We start from the raw sequence: 20698 nt of genomic DNA on the forward strand, positions 1-20698 counted from the left end.
TGAAAAGTCACAGCTGGCTACTTCAGTGGTTTTTTTCTGTCTTCTTTGTAGGCCTATTGCATGCTTGGTTTTAATTTCTCTCTGTAGAAAAGTCACGGAATAAGAAATAAAAGAAGATCATAAAAGCTGACTGTGATTTCTAGGCCAAAGGTACCTATAAGATGGAAATTTAATTATCTAATTAAATAAACAAGATCTGAGGGGGTGTTTTCATGCCAAAAAACAATTCTGACATGCCCTTCAGTACTATATGTAGAGGCCCTATACCCTAATTTCCAAGTAAAGAACTCAACAAAGGAGTGAAAATGTCAAATTCATACGCAGTGAAGAAAGAAAAGTTATATGGAGTTAAAGGTAAGAGAAAAAGGGTTGGCTTATTTCTTTCAGTTTGTTGTTGCATTGTGAGCCCTGTAAAGTCAACAGCTGGACTGCTCTACTCAGCACCCACAGGAAAGGGGTCCCTCCCTTTAATTAGGCCAGCTCACCAGATTAGGCCTCATTAGACTCCGGCACAGGACTTCAGCTAAAGCCTGGGCCTCCAGCGTATCCCACTTTAATTGCTTCTGTAATGGCCCCAGCTCAAGCCTTTGAAATTCCATTCCTGAGGGTAATCGGCCATGTTTGTCTGAGTCCGGGAGCTTTACCTTTCGGTGTGAAAGCGCTATTTGTCACACCTCGCTACACACGCGCACACACAAACGGCAGGTAAATATTATCCAAACACTCATTACAGACACGACACAGGTGACTGGCAATATTATGATTATTATAGTTATTTAGAAAGTACTTTTTTTCTCCATATAGATGTTTTAGGCCACACAAAGACTCAATTCAACCATAGACCACAATACAATAATAGCACTAGAAAAGATATGTACAGTTATTACTTCTCTCCATCCCTATGCCGCTCCCGTCTTCCCTCAACCTGGGTCGTGTTCATTAGGTACCAAACGGAAGAAAACAGCCTGAAACAGCGAGGGACTACATGGCCTCTCCAATAACAAACACTTATTTTTGTTTTCTATCTACAGTGAGCCCTACTCAACACGACCCTGGTTATATGTGGACCAGTTAAACTTTGACCTTGTCCTCTTCAACCACCACACAACAACAATACATTTAAGACGTATAGAGCACTGCTGCAAAGTCATGTTGGAATAACAATTCTCACCGGCCACATTTTTTAAACAACAATTACAAATGCATATTTGTATGTTCCCATAAACAGGAGTACATTTACTAACCCCAGGAACCATCTTCACCTGAAAACATAACTAAATATCAAAGACAATCGAGAAACACAAGGCAACCACTTGCAGTAGAAAATAATCATGGGACTAAAAGGTATGTTTTGATGAATATTCTACAGGCATTCTTCATTTAGTACACAGAGAGTATATTTTTGAAAGTAGACAAGACATCCAGGCAGGTGTATTTGATCATTCCTCGTTCGGCCCAACTCGACAGTTCGAGTGAGCCAATGAGAGTTCAGGAATGAGAGTTCAGGAACGTCCAGGGGGCAAAAGCTATGGTCGCATAGCACTACAACCAAAGAATTTCCTGTTTCCCTCAATCCGACACATGAAAGGGCCTAGAGTCTGAGCTCAGAGAGTGTGTGTCTGTGTATTCATGTGGCGATCTTGTTTTGAACACACTCTTCGTGTTTTGGGAGTCATTAAACTGTAGCTTGGTTGAAACAGCTCCGGACGAGAACCAGTTTATATTTATTGGTCTGTGGCATCTTCCTCTCCCTGTAGTTTTATGTGCTGGCTAGGGAAAGGTGCTACATCAAGGATGGTCCATCACTGGAAATGCCATAGTCCTCTCAGGGCATTACAAGTCAGTCTTATGCAAGTCAGTCACCAATGGACTTACCGAAAACAGACACTGGTTTGACAGTATAAATCATCCTCTTCCATCATCAACAGTCTTTCCCTCCTCCGCATCTTCCCCTTGAAGCAGGAGACTTCAATTATGTCAAGGTTGAGAACATGATTCTCTATGACCAGAATAAACATTATTTTGGGGGAAATGCCGTGTTACTGGGAAAGATAATGGACACTGGCAGCAGTATCCGGAGTACGGATATGGGAATATCTGAACGATGGGATGGATGGTGCAGGACAAAGTTATTGGTGGAAAATGAAGAAGAGCAGATGGAGGAGGCGTGGGAGGAGAAGGCACATGTTGCTTTGTAGCCCATTCTTCTTCAGCAGACCTGAGATCAGGAGAAAGAGGTGATTATTGGTACACATTGATTATGCATAAATACAAGACTGCAAGAACAAAGACAGCAAGAAGACCACAGTCCAACACCACTTTGAACAGCATTTCTAAAAAAGCACTCTTGGAGACGTCAGAATGCACATTCATTAATTCAATCACATGGATTGGACTATCAACCAAGGGCTGTGTGGCTCTATCAGAACCCATCCCTTCACCTTCTGGTCGGGCATCATGCCGTTCCCCTGCAGCGAGGTCAGGTGACTGCTGAGCAGGGCGCCCCCTGGCCGGTCGTGCTCACAGAAGATGGTGCCATTGACATAGTGGAAGCGGTCGCCCGGCACCAGCCGGTTTCTACAGGTGGCACAGGTGAAACACTGCAGAAAGCGAGGGACATAAGGAACTTTAAGAAAGAGCAACAGAAACATGGGTTTATCGCTGAGTCATATCACTGTGTTATAAAGGGCCTCAATAAAATGTATGTGGCTTCTGTTGGCATCCCACTGGGCACAGACGTCAGTTCAACGACTAGTTTTCATTTACATTTGGTTGAGTTGTCAACTAACGTGAATTAAACCCCAAAAAATCCCCCATCATTGGATTTAGGTTAAAAGTTGGGTGAAAAAATGATAAAATTCCCTTACGTTGATGACTTTTTGCAAATCCAATCAGTTTTCCACGTTGACTCAACGTCATCACATACATTTTGTTGTTGTTGTTATGAAGTGGAAACAATGTTGATTCAACCAGTTTTTGCCCAGTGGAATGAGTCTTTACTTTTAGGCTGAAGTTCCTCTTACCTTGAGGTGGTACACATTGCCCTGTGCCCGCATCACCATCTCACTGGCAGGGATGGACTGACCACAAGCGCTGCATGCCCCGCTGTGCCCGAACAGCCTGTGGATGAACAACCCATGTCACACCACTGCAACCACTCACACCACAAACACTTCAACACATTACCCCTCTGGCCAAGTAACACCTCCTTTTCACAATGAAAGCAATGCTGTTGTTCAGCACCACACTTCTTATATCTGATTCTGAATCAGCTCACCCTTTTCCAATCCTAAATAGAAATATCTCGAGCAATAAAAGGAAATACGTCCCAGACCAGTGGTTGAAGTCATAAATAAAGTAAAGTATAGGTCTAGATTCTAACACAGGGCTGTCAAACTCATTCCATGGAGGGCCTAGTGTCTGCAGGTTTTTCCTGTTTTTCCTTTCAGTTAAGACTTAAGACAACCAGGTGAGGGGAGTGAAAACCCGCTGACACTCAGCCCTCAATGGAATGAGTTTGACACGTGTTCCAGCAGGACTGAATTGGAGGGATGCAGCATTGAATAGTGTTGGTGGTGGTGCTGAGACATGTGACTCAGGTCTTATGAGTGCTCAGCCGGCGGCCACAGATTCCATGTGGGGTTTGAGCTGCAGATGAAGTCCATGGCAGGCTACTGGGAGAGCCAGGAAATATGTTACAGCTGATACTGGTGAAGAACCCTGATGAAGGGCTTTTTCTCCACAAGTCACGGAATACCTTCTGTAGATGCTGGTGATGTCATTGTTTGGTGTGAAGCGTAAGACAAAGACTATGGTCCACTACAGGCCTTTTGGTGAAGCAGACATTGCGATGCTGATGTCGAACAGTTAACCTCATTGTTAGAGCGTGACCAGGTAAGTCCATTTTGTGAAACTTCCACACCACATTTAGTAGACTACCCAGATCACATTAGCCCATCCCTCAGAGAGCCTAGTGTGTAAACAGTTCAACTGTTCAGTCTTAATAGAAAGCCTCTCAACCGCTCTCACCTTTATTACACCCCCTCCTTGTGACACCTACCAGACTGGTTTGGCTGCTATACCCCCCCCCCTCCGGTTCCCTATCAGTGTCCCAGCTCTGACTGCACACTGTAATGAATTTTTGATCTTAATCCAAACAGTAATTTAATAAGCGAGCGCCCGAGAGGAACCCTGTTCTCCCTAATTAAGACTCCCTCTCTCTCTCCCTCCCCTCTCTCCCTCCTCCCCTCTCTCTCCCTCCCCTCTCTCTCCTCTCTCTCTCCCTCCCCTCTCTCTCCCTCCCTCCCCTCTCTCTCCTCTCTCCCTCCCCCTCTCTCTCCCCTCCCTCCCCTCTCTCTCTTTCCCCTCCCCTCTCTCCCTCCCTCCCCTCCCCTCACTCTTTCCCCCTCTTTCCCTCCCCTCTCTCTCTTTCCCCCTCTCTCTCTCCCTCCCCCCTCTCTCTCTCCCCTCTCTTTTCCTCTCCTCTCTCTTTCCCTCCCCTCTCTCTTTCCCTCCCCTCTCTCTCCCTCTCCCCTCTCTCTCCCCTCTCTCTCTCCCCCCCTCCCTTCTCTCTCCCCTCTCCCCCTCTCTCTCCCTCCCCTCTCTCTTTCCCTCCCCTCTCTCCCTCTCCCTCCACTCTCTCTCTCCCTCCACTCTCTCTCTCCCTCCACTCTCTCTCTCTCCCTCCACTCTCTCTCTCCCTCCCCTCTCTCCCTCCCTCCACTCTCTCTCTCCCTCCACTCTCTCTCTCTCCCTCCACTCTCTCTCTCCCTCCCCTCTCTCCCTCCCCTCCCCCCTCTCCCTCTCCGCCTTTATCGGACCTCAGCGGCACAGCGCCACTCGGCAATGAGAGCCTTGCCCTTTTCCACTAACTGTATTATACATTTGATAAGCTTCCGTACTGCATCCCGTTCTGCATTAGAAATATCTGCGAGGATGGACCTTGAGCGTACATGGACACAAGGTGCTGCACTATGTTAGACCATCGTTAAGCAGCAGTGCACAAGTACCATATACCCCTTAAAAAATATGAACGGTGTCATTCCATATTGCTGATTAATTAACAGAGCACTTTTTAGGGCAAAAACACCTTTATATTTTTCTTGTGCAATTCCCATTTATTCATGTTGGCTGCAAGCATTGTAATGAGGAGTTATTATTGGCACAGGCGTCAAGGTGATTTTTAAGCAATACATAGCTAGTAGGCCTACATTCAATTTTGCAACCATACATCTTTCGGTAGATCACATTGTAGGGAAGTAGAAGTGTGCTATTTATTCTGGAGGGAGTGGCTTTAAATCCTCTGTATTCTTACTGGGCTGATGTACAGTGCCCAGTGTCTCTGCTCTACCCAGCAGGCCTCCCTTCGTGCCGGCGCTCTTGGGCTGTGTGGGTTTCCAGACTACACCGGATCTGCCCCAGTGTTTGCCCTGGAGAGCACCGGGGCCTGAGAAGTGCCAACACAGGCACACACACAATCCCAGTCTGTGTTGGACCAGCCAGCCTCTTGCTCTCTCTCTCTCACACATAGTCCAGACTGGACAAGACATTATTAAGACAAACAGTGTAGGAGCAATGCTGTGGTGATGGAATTGGCTAATGTGCAGTCTTTTCCTGGTTTCCCCTCACCTTACGCAACTTCTTAGGTTTTGTCATTAAAATGTGCAAAAAGTAGTGAAATACAGAGTTGGTCATGTCTTGAGAGGATAGAGTAGCTTTCAGAATCTCCTTGTTCCCCCAGCCCCCTACCCTACCCTGCTGTGAGCATATACCTCTTTCATAACACCCTCCAGTCTCTGATGTCCTGCCTTCCTACCCTGCTGTGAGCATATACCTCTTTCATAACATCCTACCCTGCTGTGAGCATATACCTCTTTCATAACACCCTCCAGTCTCTGATGTCCTGCCCCACCCTACCCTGCTGTGAGCATATACCTCTTTCATAACACCCTCCAGTCTCTGATATCCTACCACACCCTACCCTGCTGTGAGCATATACCTCTTTCATAACACCCTCCAGTCTCTGATGTCCTGCCCCACCCTACCCTGCTGTGAGCATATACCTCTTTCATAACACCCTCCAGTCTCTGATGTCCTGCCACACCCTACCCTGCTGTGAGCATATACCTCTTTCATAACACCCTCCAGTCTCTGATGTCCTGCCACACCCAACCCTGCTGTGAGCATATACCTCTTTCATAACACCCCCCAGTCTCTGATATCCTACCACACCCTACCCTGCTGTGAGCATATACCTCTTTCATAACACCCTCCAGTCTCTGATGTCCTGCCACACCCAACCCTGCTGTGAGCATATACCTCTTTCATAACACCCTCCAGTCTCTGATATCCTACCACACCCTACCCTGCTGTGAGCATATACCTCTTTCATAACACCCTCCAGTCTCTGATGTCCTGCCACACCCAACCCTGCTGTGAGCATATACCTCTTTCATAACACCCTCCAGTCTCTGATGTCCTGCCCCACCCTACCCTGCTGTGAGCATATACCTCTTTCATAACACCCTCCAGTCTCTGATGTCCTGCCACACCCTACCCTGCTGTGAGCATATACCTCTTTCATAACACCCTCCAGTCTCTGATATCCTACCAAACCCTACCCTGCTGTGAGCATATACCTCTTTCATAACACCCTCCAGTCTCTGATGTCCTGCCACACCCAACCCTGCTGTGAGCATATACCTCTTTCATAACACCCCCCAGTCTCTGATATCCTGCCACACCCTACCCTGCTGTGAGCATATACCTCTTTCATAACACCCTCCAGTCTCTGATGTCCTGCCACACCCAACCCTGCTGTGAGCATATACCTCTTTCATAACACCCCCCAGTCTCTGATATCCTGCCACACCCTACCCTGCTGTGAGCATATACCTCTTTCATAACACCCTCCAGTCTCTGATGTCCTGCCACACCCAACCCTGCTGTGAGCATATACCTCTTTCATAACACCCTCCAGGTCCTCTGATATCCTACCACACCCTACCCTGCTGTGAGCATATACCTCTTTCATAACACCCTCCAGTCTCTGATGTCCTGCCCCACCCTACCCTGCTGTGAGCATATACCTCTTTCATAACACCCTCCAGTCTCTGATGTCCTGCCACACCCTACCTGACCGCATTCACACCCAAACACCTGGTTCCTTTATGCGTGCGTAGAACAAACAAAAAGAGAGAAAAAAGACTTGACAAATTCCTCCACTTCTCCAACTGCTTTCAGAGCTGTCTGTGCTTGTCTGGCCTAGCATTAACAGACCCATCAGGCGGGATCAGTTGTGGAAAGTGGATTTCCGTTGCACTTTCACTATTAACTCGTTATTGAAGGAGAAGCTCACTAAAATTGACTTTAGGTTGTAGGCTAACCATCTCTCAGCTGTTTTAGCTATCTTCAACCATTTTTGACCTGGGCTGTGTTGAACATTTAAAACACTTTAATTTCCACTTTGTCAACATAGCCTTGGTCCAAAATGGTTGATGTTACCTAAAACATTTGAGAGACCGTTAGCTTACAACCTATGGTAATTTCAGACTATATAACATAGGCAAATCATTTCCCCATGTAATTCCCCTTTCCCCACCCCTATGTCACTCTAGTATGGTAGTTTCCAATCAAATCTTTTTCCTCCATCTGCATGACCAATATGGAGGCAGACGCTACACCTGCCTACAAGAAGGTGAGGAGGACCATTATCATGCTGCATCCACCCCCCCACCCAGTGTCCTTTCTGATTTCAACGCTTCCTTCCCTGAAGCTCACCTGATGTAGTCGTTCTTGCAGAGGATCATGCCACCTTTGCTGTAGCAGGTGGTGCCAATCTCGCCCAGCTGGGCGTGGCAGCAGGAGCACTTGAGGCAGCGCGTGTGCCAGTAGCGCTCCATGGAGAAGAGCAGGAAGCGGTCGGCGATGCGCCCACCACAGCCCGCGCATGACCTGCCTGCCGAGCCACCGCCGCCCCCCGTCACCGCCACGGCTGATGCCTCCACCCGGCTGTTCACCATGGTTGGCCTGGAGAGAAGATATAATGTCGCCTTGAGTAAGGATGATAACAACAAGGCTGGGCGAATGGAAAAGTGTCTATTCAGCAGTACGAGAATGTTTGAGCTTAAAACATGGACAGATGGAATGATATTTCTGTTTTAAAGACATTAACAGTCCAGGAAATAACACCACTGACACTTTTATTAACAAGCTTTCTTTCAATTTAGGGTATTTGGTTGATGTTTACCACAGCTTCTACATTCTATTCCGGAAACCCACGGAACATTCAGGAAATCAAGCTTCCTCCCCGTCTTCCACGTTATCATGGTTACCCTAAATACATCTGTGCCATACCATACTGTACACCCACCTGGAACGTACCATACTGTACACCCACCTGGAACGTACCATACTGTACACCCACCTGGAACGTACCATACTGTACACCCACCTGGAACGTACCATACTGTACACCCACCTGGAACGTACCATACTGTACACCCACCTGGAACGTACCATACTGTACACACCACCTGGAACGTACCATACTGTACACCCACCTGGAACGTACCATACTGTACACCCACCTGGAACGTACCATACTGTACCCACCTGGAACGTACCATACTGTACACCCACCTGGAACGTACCATACTGTACAACCACCTGGAACGTACCATACTGTACACCCACCTGGAACGTACCATACTGTACACCCACCTGGAACGTACCATACTGGAACGTACCATACTGTACCCACCTGGAACGTACCATACTGTACAACCACCTGGAACGTACCATACTGTACCCACCTGGAACGTACCATACTGGAACATACCATACTGTACACCCACCTGGAACGTACCATACTGTACACCCACCTGGAACGTACCATACTGTACACCCACCTGGAACGTACCATACTGTACACCCACCTGGAACGTACCATACTGGAACGTACCATACTGTACACCCAACTAGAACGTACCATACTGGAACGTACCATACTGTACACCCACCTGGAACGTACCATACTGTACACACCAGGGGTAGGTAACTAGATTCAGAGCAGATGGTCGGGGGACCGAAACGTAATTATAATAATTTGTACACTGTAAATGAACCACAACCAAGCCCAAAAAGAGATTGTATTTGAAAATAACATAATATAATACCTTAATTAAATTGTGACACGATCACATACGTCTTGCTGGTGATTTTAGTATTTTTTTGGACAAAAACTAACACCCCCCCCCCCCCCCAAAAACTAATATTATGACTTTGAGGGGGGTCAAACAAAATACTTGTGGGCCGGTTTTGGCCCATGGTCCACCTTTAACCGACGTCCGGACTGTATATCCACCTGGAATGTCCAAACTGTACTGTACACCCACCTGGAATGTCCAAACTGTACTGTACACCCACCTGGAATGTCCAAACTGTATTGTACACCCACCTGGAATGTCCAAACTGTACTGTACACCCACCTGGAATGTCCAAACTGTACTGTACACCCACCTGGAATGTCCAAACTGTATTGTACACCCACCTGGAATGTCCAAACTGTACTGTACACCCACCTGGAATGTCCAAACTGTACTGTACACCCACCTGGAATGTCCAAACTGTACTGTACACCCACCTGGAATGTCCAAACTGTACTGTACACCCACCTGGAACTTGGGTGACGAGGAGAGAGAAGCCCCACAGACAGGAAAGAGCGAGGCCTCGGATTCCCAAATGTGAGTTTTGGCACGGCAACCAATCGGTTGGCTCTGGTACTTGTTGGCAAAGAGAGCTTAGGCCTATTCATTTAAGGGATATGGCGGAAGGGGGGGGTACAGTTTCCTGAAAAATATGCGCCTCTGAGGCGACTGGCACCCTGGAAAGCAGCTGTCCCACGACAACTTCCACACAAACCTCTTCTTACTAAACAAAGCCGCACTGTCTTTGAGCCGGCTGCAAATATAACCTCTCATTGCAACTTGATAATGTGTCTCAGAAGAGAGGTCTTTGATGTTGCAGAGTCCTGCTCATTGAATAATGTTGTTGGGTTGCACTGGGTGAGTAGACTAGTCGACAGAGGTTTTTTGAGTGATTACAAATTATGCAAAAACTTTGGTTAGGGTTACAGAGTTGACACTCTGCTATACCAGTATATAAACCTTCTCGTGGTGTAATGGAGAAGACATATGGAGTCCCATATCCTTTGAGACACCAGACAACCAATGGTAATCTACATGATGTCTCCACATTCCAAGTGTGCTGTTATCGGTTCATTTCTACTGTATATCAGAACTTCCCACTTTTACGTTTCAAAACTGAACTGATTTCATGCACAGCTGGGGATAATATTGCTTTCAAATCACACTAACAAGAACCATACCAGCGTGCAACTCAGCAATGAGTCAGCCATTGCTTTTCACCGGCTTCATGATTCATAATTATGGCCAACAACAACACTAAATAATTGCAGCGACGGATTTCATTTTCCAAATTAACAACAGCGTCCTAATTTGTCCTCCAGTGCTTCTAATTTAAATGAGGGCATGTTTTGCTTTACGAGTGCCCTTCCCACAAGACATTTCAGTCCGCCGCTGGTCCACCACAGTTATGCACTCTCGGCTTTGGACACCTGGCTCCAATCAAGGAGAGCTGAGCTCCATAAGAGAGGCCCAGGGCGATGCTGGACTGACCCCAACAAAGTGCCTTCACATGGGGCACCAACCCTGCACCTCAGGACCCATACAGAGGAACACGACAAAGAGCTGCGGGACCAAACCCTGGCGGTAAAGCTTTTTCCACAGTGCTACTCTACAGTATCTAGTTCAATAGATGCACGTAGCTGTTGTAACCAACCCATCTATTGGCATTTGGACAGGTGAGATATTTTTTATACATTCTTGACATAGGTCAGCACTTGACTTATCACAGGCTTATCAGTACGTGCAGTACATGCACACAGACAGACACACACAGACACACAGACACACAATATCAATCCGATCGTGAATATCGGCACAAGACATTTCTCCGTTTGATTGATGACCGTTACACTAGGCTGTTTCCACAAGCCCCTTTTAAAAAGGCTGCTGTCAATTTCTCTGTGGATTTGAAAGAGTCCCTGAACCAGGCAAGGCTGGTGGAAGAAAGGGTGAAAGCTTATACTGTTGCCTTAAATCCAAGGTATTGCACGAGGGGGAAAGAGAGCTTGGCGTCTGCATGTGGGGGATTGCCTGCCATCTGGGACTCTATCACATGTTATTTCCTCTAGCTGTTCTTCCACCGAGGTCAAGAGGCAACAGACAAGAGATGCCCTGGGGAGTTCAAAGGTCATCCACAGAGCTGCTCTGATTGGGGATGTCAATCAGGGGTTGGGGAGGTCCAAGTTGCCACAGGAAGGCAGTGTGACCCCTTCCTGGAGGGGGGCCATCCCGGGGCACATTTCAGCCTTTACCAGTCGGTTTCAAATGCCAGCTGGCAATGTGCTGTCTCACAGTCAGGGTCAAAGGCAACCCTGGCAAACTGGAGACCAGAGGCAGCAACTCCAGAAAAAAAAACTTAAAAAATACCTGGGGGCAACAACATGGTTTTCCAACTTACTCCTAGCAATGGGTCCCACAGCTGCATCCTAGGATGGGGAATTGAAATCAAATTGAAATGAAAACACTTGATGCCAGATTTGTTCCGGCAATGTGGGGCATCATAGTTGAGGGGATGGATTATCCCACCTAAGGAACAGTAAGGGAAACATTTAACAGTACTGGGCAGGGGGGCAGAACCTTCTGCAACTATCATAACGGCATATAGCTATAAACAATTATGCAATTAGTGCAATGAGGTCATTGTGTATGATGAATACACAGCTTGTCTAGTTAATTTACAGTTTGGAACACAAGACACCTTACATGGCCCACTTCTGCTTGCTGCTTTGCAGTCCGTTTCCTGTGTTCAGAGCCAGACTCCTCGGGCAGTGAATTACCAGCGTGAAATCAATTACTATACCCCGAAATACAAGAGCCTCCACCCTCGTGAAATAAAAAGAGGAATTCTGGTCAAATCTAGGAACAGAGGCGCCAGTGTGACCTCCCTTTCTCTTCCTCTCTCATAGACATGCACTTGAGTATGAGCTATACCCTGTTTTTCTCTTTTAAAAGAAGGACTTGGGTAAAGTGTCTATATGGTATGGAAACATTTCCTCTTGATTACAATATGTCAACAAGTCCTAAGCCTCAATGCTTTTTCTGGCCATCTGGCAATTTTCCTGTAGAACCAGTTAGTCTCCCTTGACTCCAAACAGATCATAACATGCACCGTAAAGCCACGGCAGACCAAGTCCAACCTAAGGGGAGAAGAGGCTACCCTTAAATCAATGATTATTTCCCTGTTTGTTTGCCTTCCTACTGAAGTCTCAGAAGAACTGCTGCAGTGCAGCTATGTGAAAGTCTCAAATGGGTGCAGAAATACTTCTCACTTTTTTTGCATTCCTCACCGTACCTGCGACAAGTTGCGGCAGCACAGCGAATGCAATCACACAGACACACACCTGCAGAAGCCTCAGCCGTAAGCGAAGACGAGCCAAAATAACCTCACCAAAAAAAACTCACTGATCTCATGAAAATGCAAATCCTACATTTAATCATCTTTCGCAGCACACGGCAAACTCTGAGACAATACCTGAGCCATGCCCTGGGGAATGTCATGAGCATCGGAGGGGGAGCCAGTGATATTTCAATGCAGAGCAAGCCCCAACAATTACATTACCCTAAACGGGACTTAGACAAGCTTATCCCCCCGCTGAACACAGTAGACACCCACCTATTTTGGAGGGCGTAAGGACTTAGTGTTCCTTCTTATCAACACCCTGCAGAACTTTGGAGAACGCCATATCTTCATAACGCTGATTTGTAACCAAAGCCTATCGCTAAAAACAAGCTAGGGCATTTCTCCTGGCAAAGGAGCATATTGGCTTTCTAAAAACAAAGAGAAAAGGGGGTTAGGAAAGTCTATGCAAGCCAGATAGATGAACGAGTGGCACACAATGAGGGCAAAGTTTAGAGGGGGTGACGGAAAGAGTTATTTTTGTTGAAATGAGTTTTGGAGTCCGCCCGAGTCTGTCCTTGACTAGGCTACTACTTACGCTCCTTCCATTGATAAACTGGAGTCCTTGTTGAGCGATAAGAGTCTGTGGGCTCTGATTTGTAATAAGCTCGGTCTCCACTGCTGCGTTTAATGATAAATGAATGATCAGGCAAAACAAAGGTTAGTGAGGAGGAGAGACAGCTGTGTTCCGCTCTGGTAATAGACTGATTGATGAAATAACCATTAAAAACAGAGGCTAATGAGGAGGAACACAATACCTTGGCTGTCTGAGGACAGACTGATGGATTGCATGTGGTTTCGGGTTGACAGAGCAAATAATGGTTCACTCGCCATTACCCAATTGCATTTGGCTCTTCTTCATTGAAATACTCACTTGTTGGTGATAAATACATTGTCAGCTCCCAATCATTTAGTCTTCTTGTATTGCTACGCTTCTTTTGGATAGGAACCTACATAGATAGCATAGGCCTAATAGGCTGAGTTTACACAGGCAGCCCAATTCAGATTTATTGCCCAATTTATAAGCAAAAGAGCTGATCTGATTTGTCCAAAAGACCAATTAGCGGGACAAAAGTCAGAATTGGGCTGCCTGTGTAAATGCAGCCTTATAACCTTATTTGTTCAACATATGGTGAATACTAAACTGTGTTTTTATAAGACCACTAGGCATTTTTAGGCTTGGGCATAGTTTCTTTATCTTGTTGATGTGCATCAACAAGTCCCATATCTCACCAAAGTGTCTCGGATCAAATTTCACATTACACCAGTCACTTTGTAGAGAAGTATTGCTCCCTGTGCCTTTGGTAAACCTACACTAATTAAAACCTGTCAAAGCCCAACGCCCATCCCCCCCAGTTTAAATGAACAAATAACCCCGCTCACACAAGCAAGGGGAAGTCGTTTGTAATTAAAATAAATAAGCCTGACTGCACCATTAACAGCCACTATAAATAGTACAAATAGTACAGTGAGCAATGGTCAGGCCCGCTTGGCACCAAGGCAGATTAGCAATATATCCTTCTCTTTTAATAATGCGCTCAGGGGCCATAACTACACGCATCGCTGTTTCATTAAAACGGGTCTCTTTTAATTAACACTACGGCCGGCGCACAACTCCCCATTGTACCAGGGCTGCCTTGATGCAGAGATGCAGTCAAGATACCGGAGAAGACCCCCCCCCCCCCCCCCCCCCACAACAAAAGCATGGACGAACGGTTAAGAAATGTGTGCTATGATAAGGGGTAAAAGTAAGTCATGTTCACCACCGGATAGTCAGAGGGAAATGTAGAATCACGGACGAATAGCTTGCGCTCAATAATTGTTCGAACATGACAGACAGAAAAGGGGACCAACATTTTCTGGCAATAATACCCTACCGTTCATTACTGTGTAATAATACATCTACTAGGCTGAAACTTTTAACGATATAGGACTATTAACAAATGTGTGGAAAATGTGACGCGCTGCGGTGCTCACCTTGCCGTCGTGGTAGTTTATGTGAAGTAACCGCGAGGAAATGATCACGATGTGGTGCGCGCTACCACGAGACGTGCGCAACTTCAACCAAGTCGTGGACTGCTGCTTGCAATGGTAAATTGTTGCAGTTCTCAAGATGTAACAACTTCAAACGGTTGTTATATATTCCGATTGGAGAGCTTGCAAACTAGTCCAGAAGTAGTCTAGGCTAAATCTTCCTCTTCTTGTAACCTTATTTTATACTGCGTTGGTCGACTTCATGGATTTCCTATAGACAGCTGAAACAGTAAACTTGGTGATGAAGTAATTCTCTCATATCAGATAGTCACAGCTCGGCTAAAGGAATTTGGTTCTTAGTTCTTGTTCATGGACATACAGCGCTACTATTTGTGAGAGGAAAGGCGGCTACTCCAGTTCAAAGCCAAGAGGGAATACACATTTAAATCACTCCTCCTATGACGCGTCGAGGTTCAGCCCCCGCAGCCATTGAACAGCAAGGGGGGTGTGGCATTTGACATAATGATGGATGTCTGTTTAAGGAACTTTTGCCTATTTGTGGCTGTTTTAAATAGGCCATAATCACCACCGCTGAGCAATGTTGAAAAAGCAATTCATTAATCCTTAACCCAGCCCCCAACCTCCCTAAGGCAGAAGACGTCCTGTTCCAATTTCTTTTAGGACTGCTCTGACTCAGGCATAACTGGACAGTGACCCTTTCTTAACTAATGAAACGCCTTACACTGTACTAGCCTTGCCTGTATGCCTACAGTTACAATTAATACATTCACATTTTGGTCATTAGCAGCGGTCTTATCCTAAAGCAATGTTTTACTTACGGGATGTTTATTTGCAGTAGCTATAGCAATGAATATAATATAATATCACATTTTGTAGGTTATTATATCTATATTATTAATTTACCAGGCAGAAAACACGAGTCATATATATATATATATATATATATATATATATATATTGTGTGTGTGTGTGTGTGTGTGTGTGTGTGTGGTGTGGTGTGGTGTGGTGTGGTGTGTGTGTGTGTGGTGTGTGTGTGTGTGTGTGTGTGTCTATATATATTATTCTTATTTGATTGATAATTTTTTGTTTGACACAGATGAACAATCCAATAATAATGAGGACAATTGACTTTGTTTCCCATGCCTACAGAGAACTGCTTCGATTGAAGTGAGAGTGAGGTAGTGACAAAATAAAATGCACCGGGAGGCCAACATTGAGGTATTGTGAGTGCCAGTGGTGCTAAATGCTGGGCAGCTCACTCAACATCAGGAACAACATCTGGCCGGGAGAAAGAGACAATTACTTATGTGTGGTAAACTCTAGTTTCACTCGACAATCAAAACAGCAGCATCATTTAACAATTACAGCATGGAGTGTATGGGTAATCACCGCATTCTCTTTGAATTGCACCCCCCATTATTGGTTAGTGAGATGAATTTTGGCATAACATGTGCGTGCTGCACATGTAGTGCTCTGAACTTTGGCACAGGACATGTAGTGACATATAGGCATGGTCAGCCTACATGTCACTACAATTTGGTTGTGCATCAGCAATTTTCCTTAAGTTATGACAGTCACTCAATTACATTTTTTAGGTTGGTAAATCAGTCTAGCCAGCTATCTAAACGTGCAGTAATCATGGCCACATTACCATCTGGGCTTAAAGGGCACGTGCCCAGGGGGCCCTGACCTCCAGGGGGCCCTGACCTCCAGGGGGCCCTGACCTCCAGGAGGCCCTGACCTCCAGGATGCCCTGACCCCCATCATTTTGTTAGCCACTCTCACTCAGATATCATTTTAACATGGCATAAGTCATGGAAAAATGTGTAGAATCAGGATATTAGCTTTAAAACTGCTAAAAATCTCTAGCTTTTTGGGCCCCCAAAAGGTTAGAGCCGGCTCTGCTTGTAGGACCTCATTGCTAAGAACAATGTGGGATTCAACTGGAACGAATAGCGGGTCCTGTGTGGACCCCTGTCAGCGCCTTTAATTACATGGTTATTTATATACCTGCTCCTTCTCCTGGCCCAACTAAAGCCCGTGCCACAGCCATACATCACAACACCTGCAGAGGCAAGTAATAACTACAGCAAATGTTTACTTTCTGTGAGAGTCCAGCTTGGGGACCGCGCGTCCGAATGGTTATTTGGTTATGTGTTATTTTTATAGGCTTATTAACCACATTTGCGAACTTATCCAATTCTCAATATGCCTTTTGTCAATTTTAAACATAACAGTGCGCAATTACACACAGACTTTCAATTGACCATGGGCCTAAACTGCTGTGTTGCCTGTCCCTTAATCAAATATGCTGTACCCTATGATGATTGTGACACACTGTACACTCACTTGCCTATGGATGAGTTCTTATTCTTGTTTAAAATGATTTCCCCTCAATTGATCCTTTTGTTTTATTGTGCTGATAATACATCTGTGGACATTTTTATGGTGACTCTGGAGGATGAGCAAAGTTATTAACATTTTCATTCCATAGCTTAATCCAAACATATTTCTTCAGACCAATTACCAGTTCATAAACTAACTCAGGTTTAGCTCTGTCGAGAGTCAGTCATTTGTATTGGGCGACACCTTGTGGATATATTGAATTCAAAGGGGTTTTATTGGCATGGGAAACATATTTACGTTGCCGAAGCAAGTCATAGAGATCTCACAAGTGCTCCTCCTAATTCAGCAATCCAATGACAAGATATAACATGTCAAATATTATACTAGCTCAATCACACAATCAAACACGTCTACAGTAAACATGTTGTCCCTCACGAATGATGTAGCGCTCCTCCTTGTCAACCAGTGAAGATTTTTCCAACGTATGTTGTGTGGAGTTATGAGAGAGAGAGAGAAATTAAATTACGTTTTTGCACTCCTCCTCTAGTAGTCCTCCATAGGAATGGGGAATTTTACGGTATTTTAATGTAATGTTTTGAGGACAATATTGCATCCATTTAAGTATTTATTTGTTGTAATGGGGACAGGAACATAAGTACTCCCAGAAATATTCAAAAATGTTTGCTGCGGGGACTTGCTTCCATTCAGCCACAAGAGCATTAGTGAGGTCGGGCACTGATGTTGGGCGATTAGGCCTGGCTCGCAGTTGGCTTTTCAATTCTGTGTAGGACAGTCAAGTTGTTCCACACCGATCTTGACAAACCATTTCTGTATGGACCTTGCTTCCTGCACGGGGGAATTGTTACACTGAAACAGGAAAGGGCCTTCCCCAAACTGTTGCCACAAAGTTGGAAGCACAGAATCATCTAGCATGTCATTGTATGCTGTAGCATTAAGATTTCCCTTCACTGGAACAAGAGGCCTAGCCTGAACCATGAAAAACAGCCCCAGACCATTATTCCTCCTCCACCAAACTTTACAGTTGGCACTATGCATTCGGGCAGGTAGTGTTCTCCTGGCATCCGCTAAATCCAGATTCGTCCGTCGGACAGCCAGATGGTGAAGTGTGATTCATCACTCCAGAAAACGTGTTTCCACTGATCCAGAGTCCAATGTTGGTGAGCTTAACACCACTCCAGCCGACACTTGGCATGGTGATCTTAGGGTTGTGTGTGGCTGCTGGGCCATGGAAACACATTTTATTGTTAAACAAACACAATGCTCTCAGTCAATCCAAAATGTTATTGAACCTCAAACCTGAATGTTTAACAAAAGAAAAGTGAGTTTTGTCTTTCTCAGGGAAATATACAAGTGTGCAGAACTATTAGGCAACTAAATTACAAAAATAATTTCTCCCAACTCACTTGACTATTCAATTTTTTTTGAGTAAGTGTAACCAATAAGTAACACAAAATGACAATTAAATAACATTTTTGGCCTTTCAAAAATATTCAGTGACCAATATAGCCACCCTTCTTTCAATAACTGCCATGAGCCTTCCATCCATGGAGTCAGTTTCTTGATCTGTTCAACCACAGCCTCCAAAATGCTGTTCAAAGAGGTGTATTGTCTTCCCTCTCTGTAAATCTCACATTTGAGAAGGGCCCACAAGTTCTCAATAGGATTTAAGTCAGGTGAGGAAGGGGGCCAGGTCATTATTCGGACATCTTTTAGGCCCTTGCTGGCTAGCCAAGCAGTGGAGTACTTGGATGCATGTGATGGAGTATTGTCCTGCATAAAGATCATGGCCTTCCTGAATGCTGAGGACTTCTTCCTGTACCACTGCTTGAAGAAAGAATGTTCCAGAAACTGGCAGTAGGTTTGGGAATTGAGTTTCAGTCCATCTTCAACCTGAAAAGGTCCAACTACCTCATCCTTAATGATAGCAGCCCATACGAGTACCCCTCCTCCACCTTGCTGGCGCCTGACTCAAAGTGGTGCCCTGTGTCCATTACTGATCTAGCCACGGGCCCATCCATCTGGTCCATCAAGAGTCACTCTCATTTCATCTGTCCATCAAACCTTTGAAAAATCTGTCTTCAGGTATTTCTTTGCCCAATCTTGACGCTTCAACTTGTGAATCTAGTTCAGTGGTGGACGTGTTTCAGCCTTCTTGGCCATGTCTCTGAACACTTGACACCTTGAACTTCTGGACACTCCAGGTAGGTTGCAGTTCTGGAATATGGTGGCACTGGAGGATAATGGGTTCCTGGTAGCTTGACGCTTAATTCTTATCAAGTCTTTTGCAGTTAATTTGTGCCTTTTCTTCTCCATGTGTTTTTTGCGCCCCAGTTGACTATTTGCAACAAAACGTTTGATTGTCCGGTGGTCACGCCTCAATACTTTAGCTATTGCAAGAGTGTTTCATCTGGCAAAACACTAGTCTCAATGTCAAAAGTGAAGATGCGACTCCAGGATGTTGACCTTCTAGGCAGAGTTCCTCTGTTCAGTGTCTGTGTTCTTTTGCCCATCTTAATCTTTTCTTTTTATTGGCCAGTCTGAGATATGGCTTTTCCTTTGCAACTCTGCCTAGAAGGCCAGCATCCTGGAGTCGCCTCTTCACTGTTGGCGTTGAGACTGGTATTTTCCGGGTACTATTTAATGAAGTTGCCAGTTGAGGACTTGTGAGGCGTCTGTTTCTCAAACTAGACACTGTAATGTACTTGTCCTCTTGCTCAGTTGTGCACAGGGGCTTCCCACTCCTCTTTCTATTCTGGTTAGAGCCAGTTTGTGCTGTTCTGTGAAAGGAGAGGAACACAGTGTTGTACGAGAGCTTCAGTTTCTTGGCAATTTATCACATGGAATAGCCTTCATTTCTCAGAACAAGAATAGACTGATGAGTTTCAGAAGAAAGGTCTTTGTTTCCGGCCATTTTGAGCCTGTAATTGAACCCACAAATGCTGATGCTCCAGATACTCAACTGGTCTAAAGAAGGCCAGTTTTATTGCTTCTTTAATCAGAACAACAGTTTTCAGCTGTGCTAACATAATTGCAAAATAGTTTTCTAATGATCAATTAGCCTTTTAAAATGATCAACTTGGATTAGCTAACACAATGTGCCATTGGAACACAGTGGTGATGGTTGCTGATAATTGGCCTCTGTACGCCAATGTAGATATTCCATAAAAAATCTGCTGTTTCCAGTTACAATAGTCATTTACAACAGTAACAATGTCTACACTTTATTTCGGATCAATTTGATGTTATTTTAATGGACAAAAAATGTGATTTTCTTTCAAAAACAAGGACATTTCTAAGTACCCCAAACTTTTGAACGGTAGTGTATATACTGTACCTTATACCATCTATTGCACCATGCCTATGCCACTCATCCATATATTTATATGTACATATTCTTATTCCTCGATTTAGATTTGTTTGTATTAGGTAGTTGTTGGGGAATTGTTGGATTACTTGTTAGATATTACTGCACTGTCGGAATTAGAAGCACAAGCATTTCGCTACACTCGCATTAACATCTGCTAATTATGTGTATGTGACCAATAAAATTTGATTTGATTTTAATGTTGCTGAGTGGCCTAGTTAGAGTTTTGACTTAAATCGTCTTGAAAATCTATGGCAAGACTTGCAAATGGCTGTCTAGCAATGATTAACAACCAACTTGACAGAGCTAGAAAAATATTGTACAATCCAGGTTTCGCAAAGCTCTTAGAGACTTAGCCAAAAAGACTCA

General features: G+C 45.0%; 1 protein-coding gene across 1 annotated transcript; it reads right to left on the minus strand.

Moving 5' to 3' along the window:
• Window positions 1–745: 745 nt before the first annotated feature.
• Window positions 746–14949, minus strand: lmo4la (LIM domain only 4-like a). Its single transcript, NM_001139986.1, is given in 5 exon segments — window positions 746–2218; window positions 2442–2600; window positions 3024–3120; window positions 7780–8028; window positions 14581–14949. Coding segments are annotated over 4 exon segments (507 nt in total). The 5' UTR covers window positions 8022–8028; window positions 14581–14949; the 3' UTR covers window positions 746–2209.
• Window positions 14950–20698: the final 5749 nt, after the last annotated feature.

The sequence above is a fragment of the Salmo salar genome, chromosome 01 (genome assembly GCF_965601325.2).
Source record: "Salmo salar chromosome 01, fSalSal1, whole genome shotgun sequence".
In the NCBI taxonomy this organism is placed as follows: domain Eukaryota; kingdom Metazoa; phylum Chordata; class Actinopteri; order Salmoniformes; family Salmonidae; genus Salmo; species Salmo salar.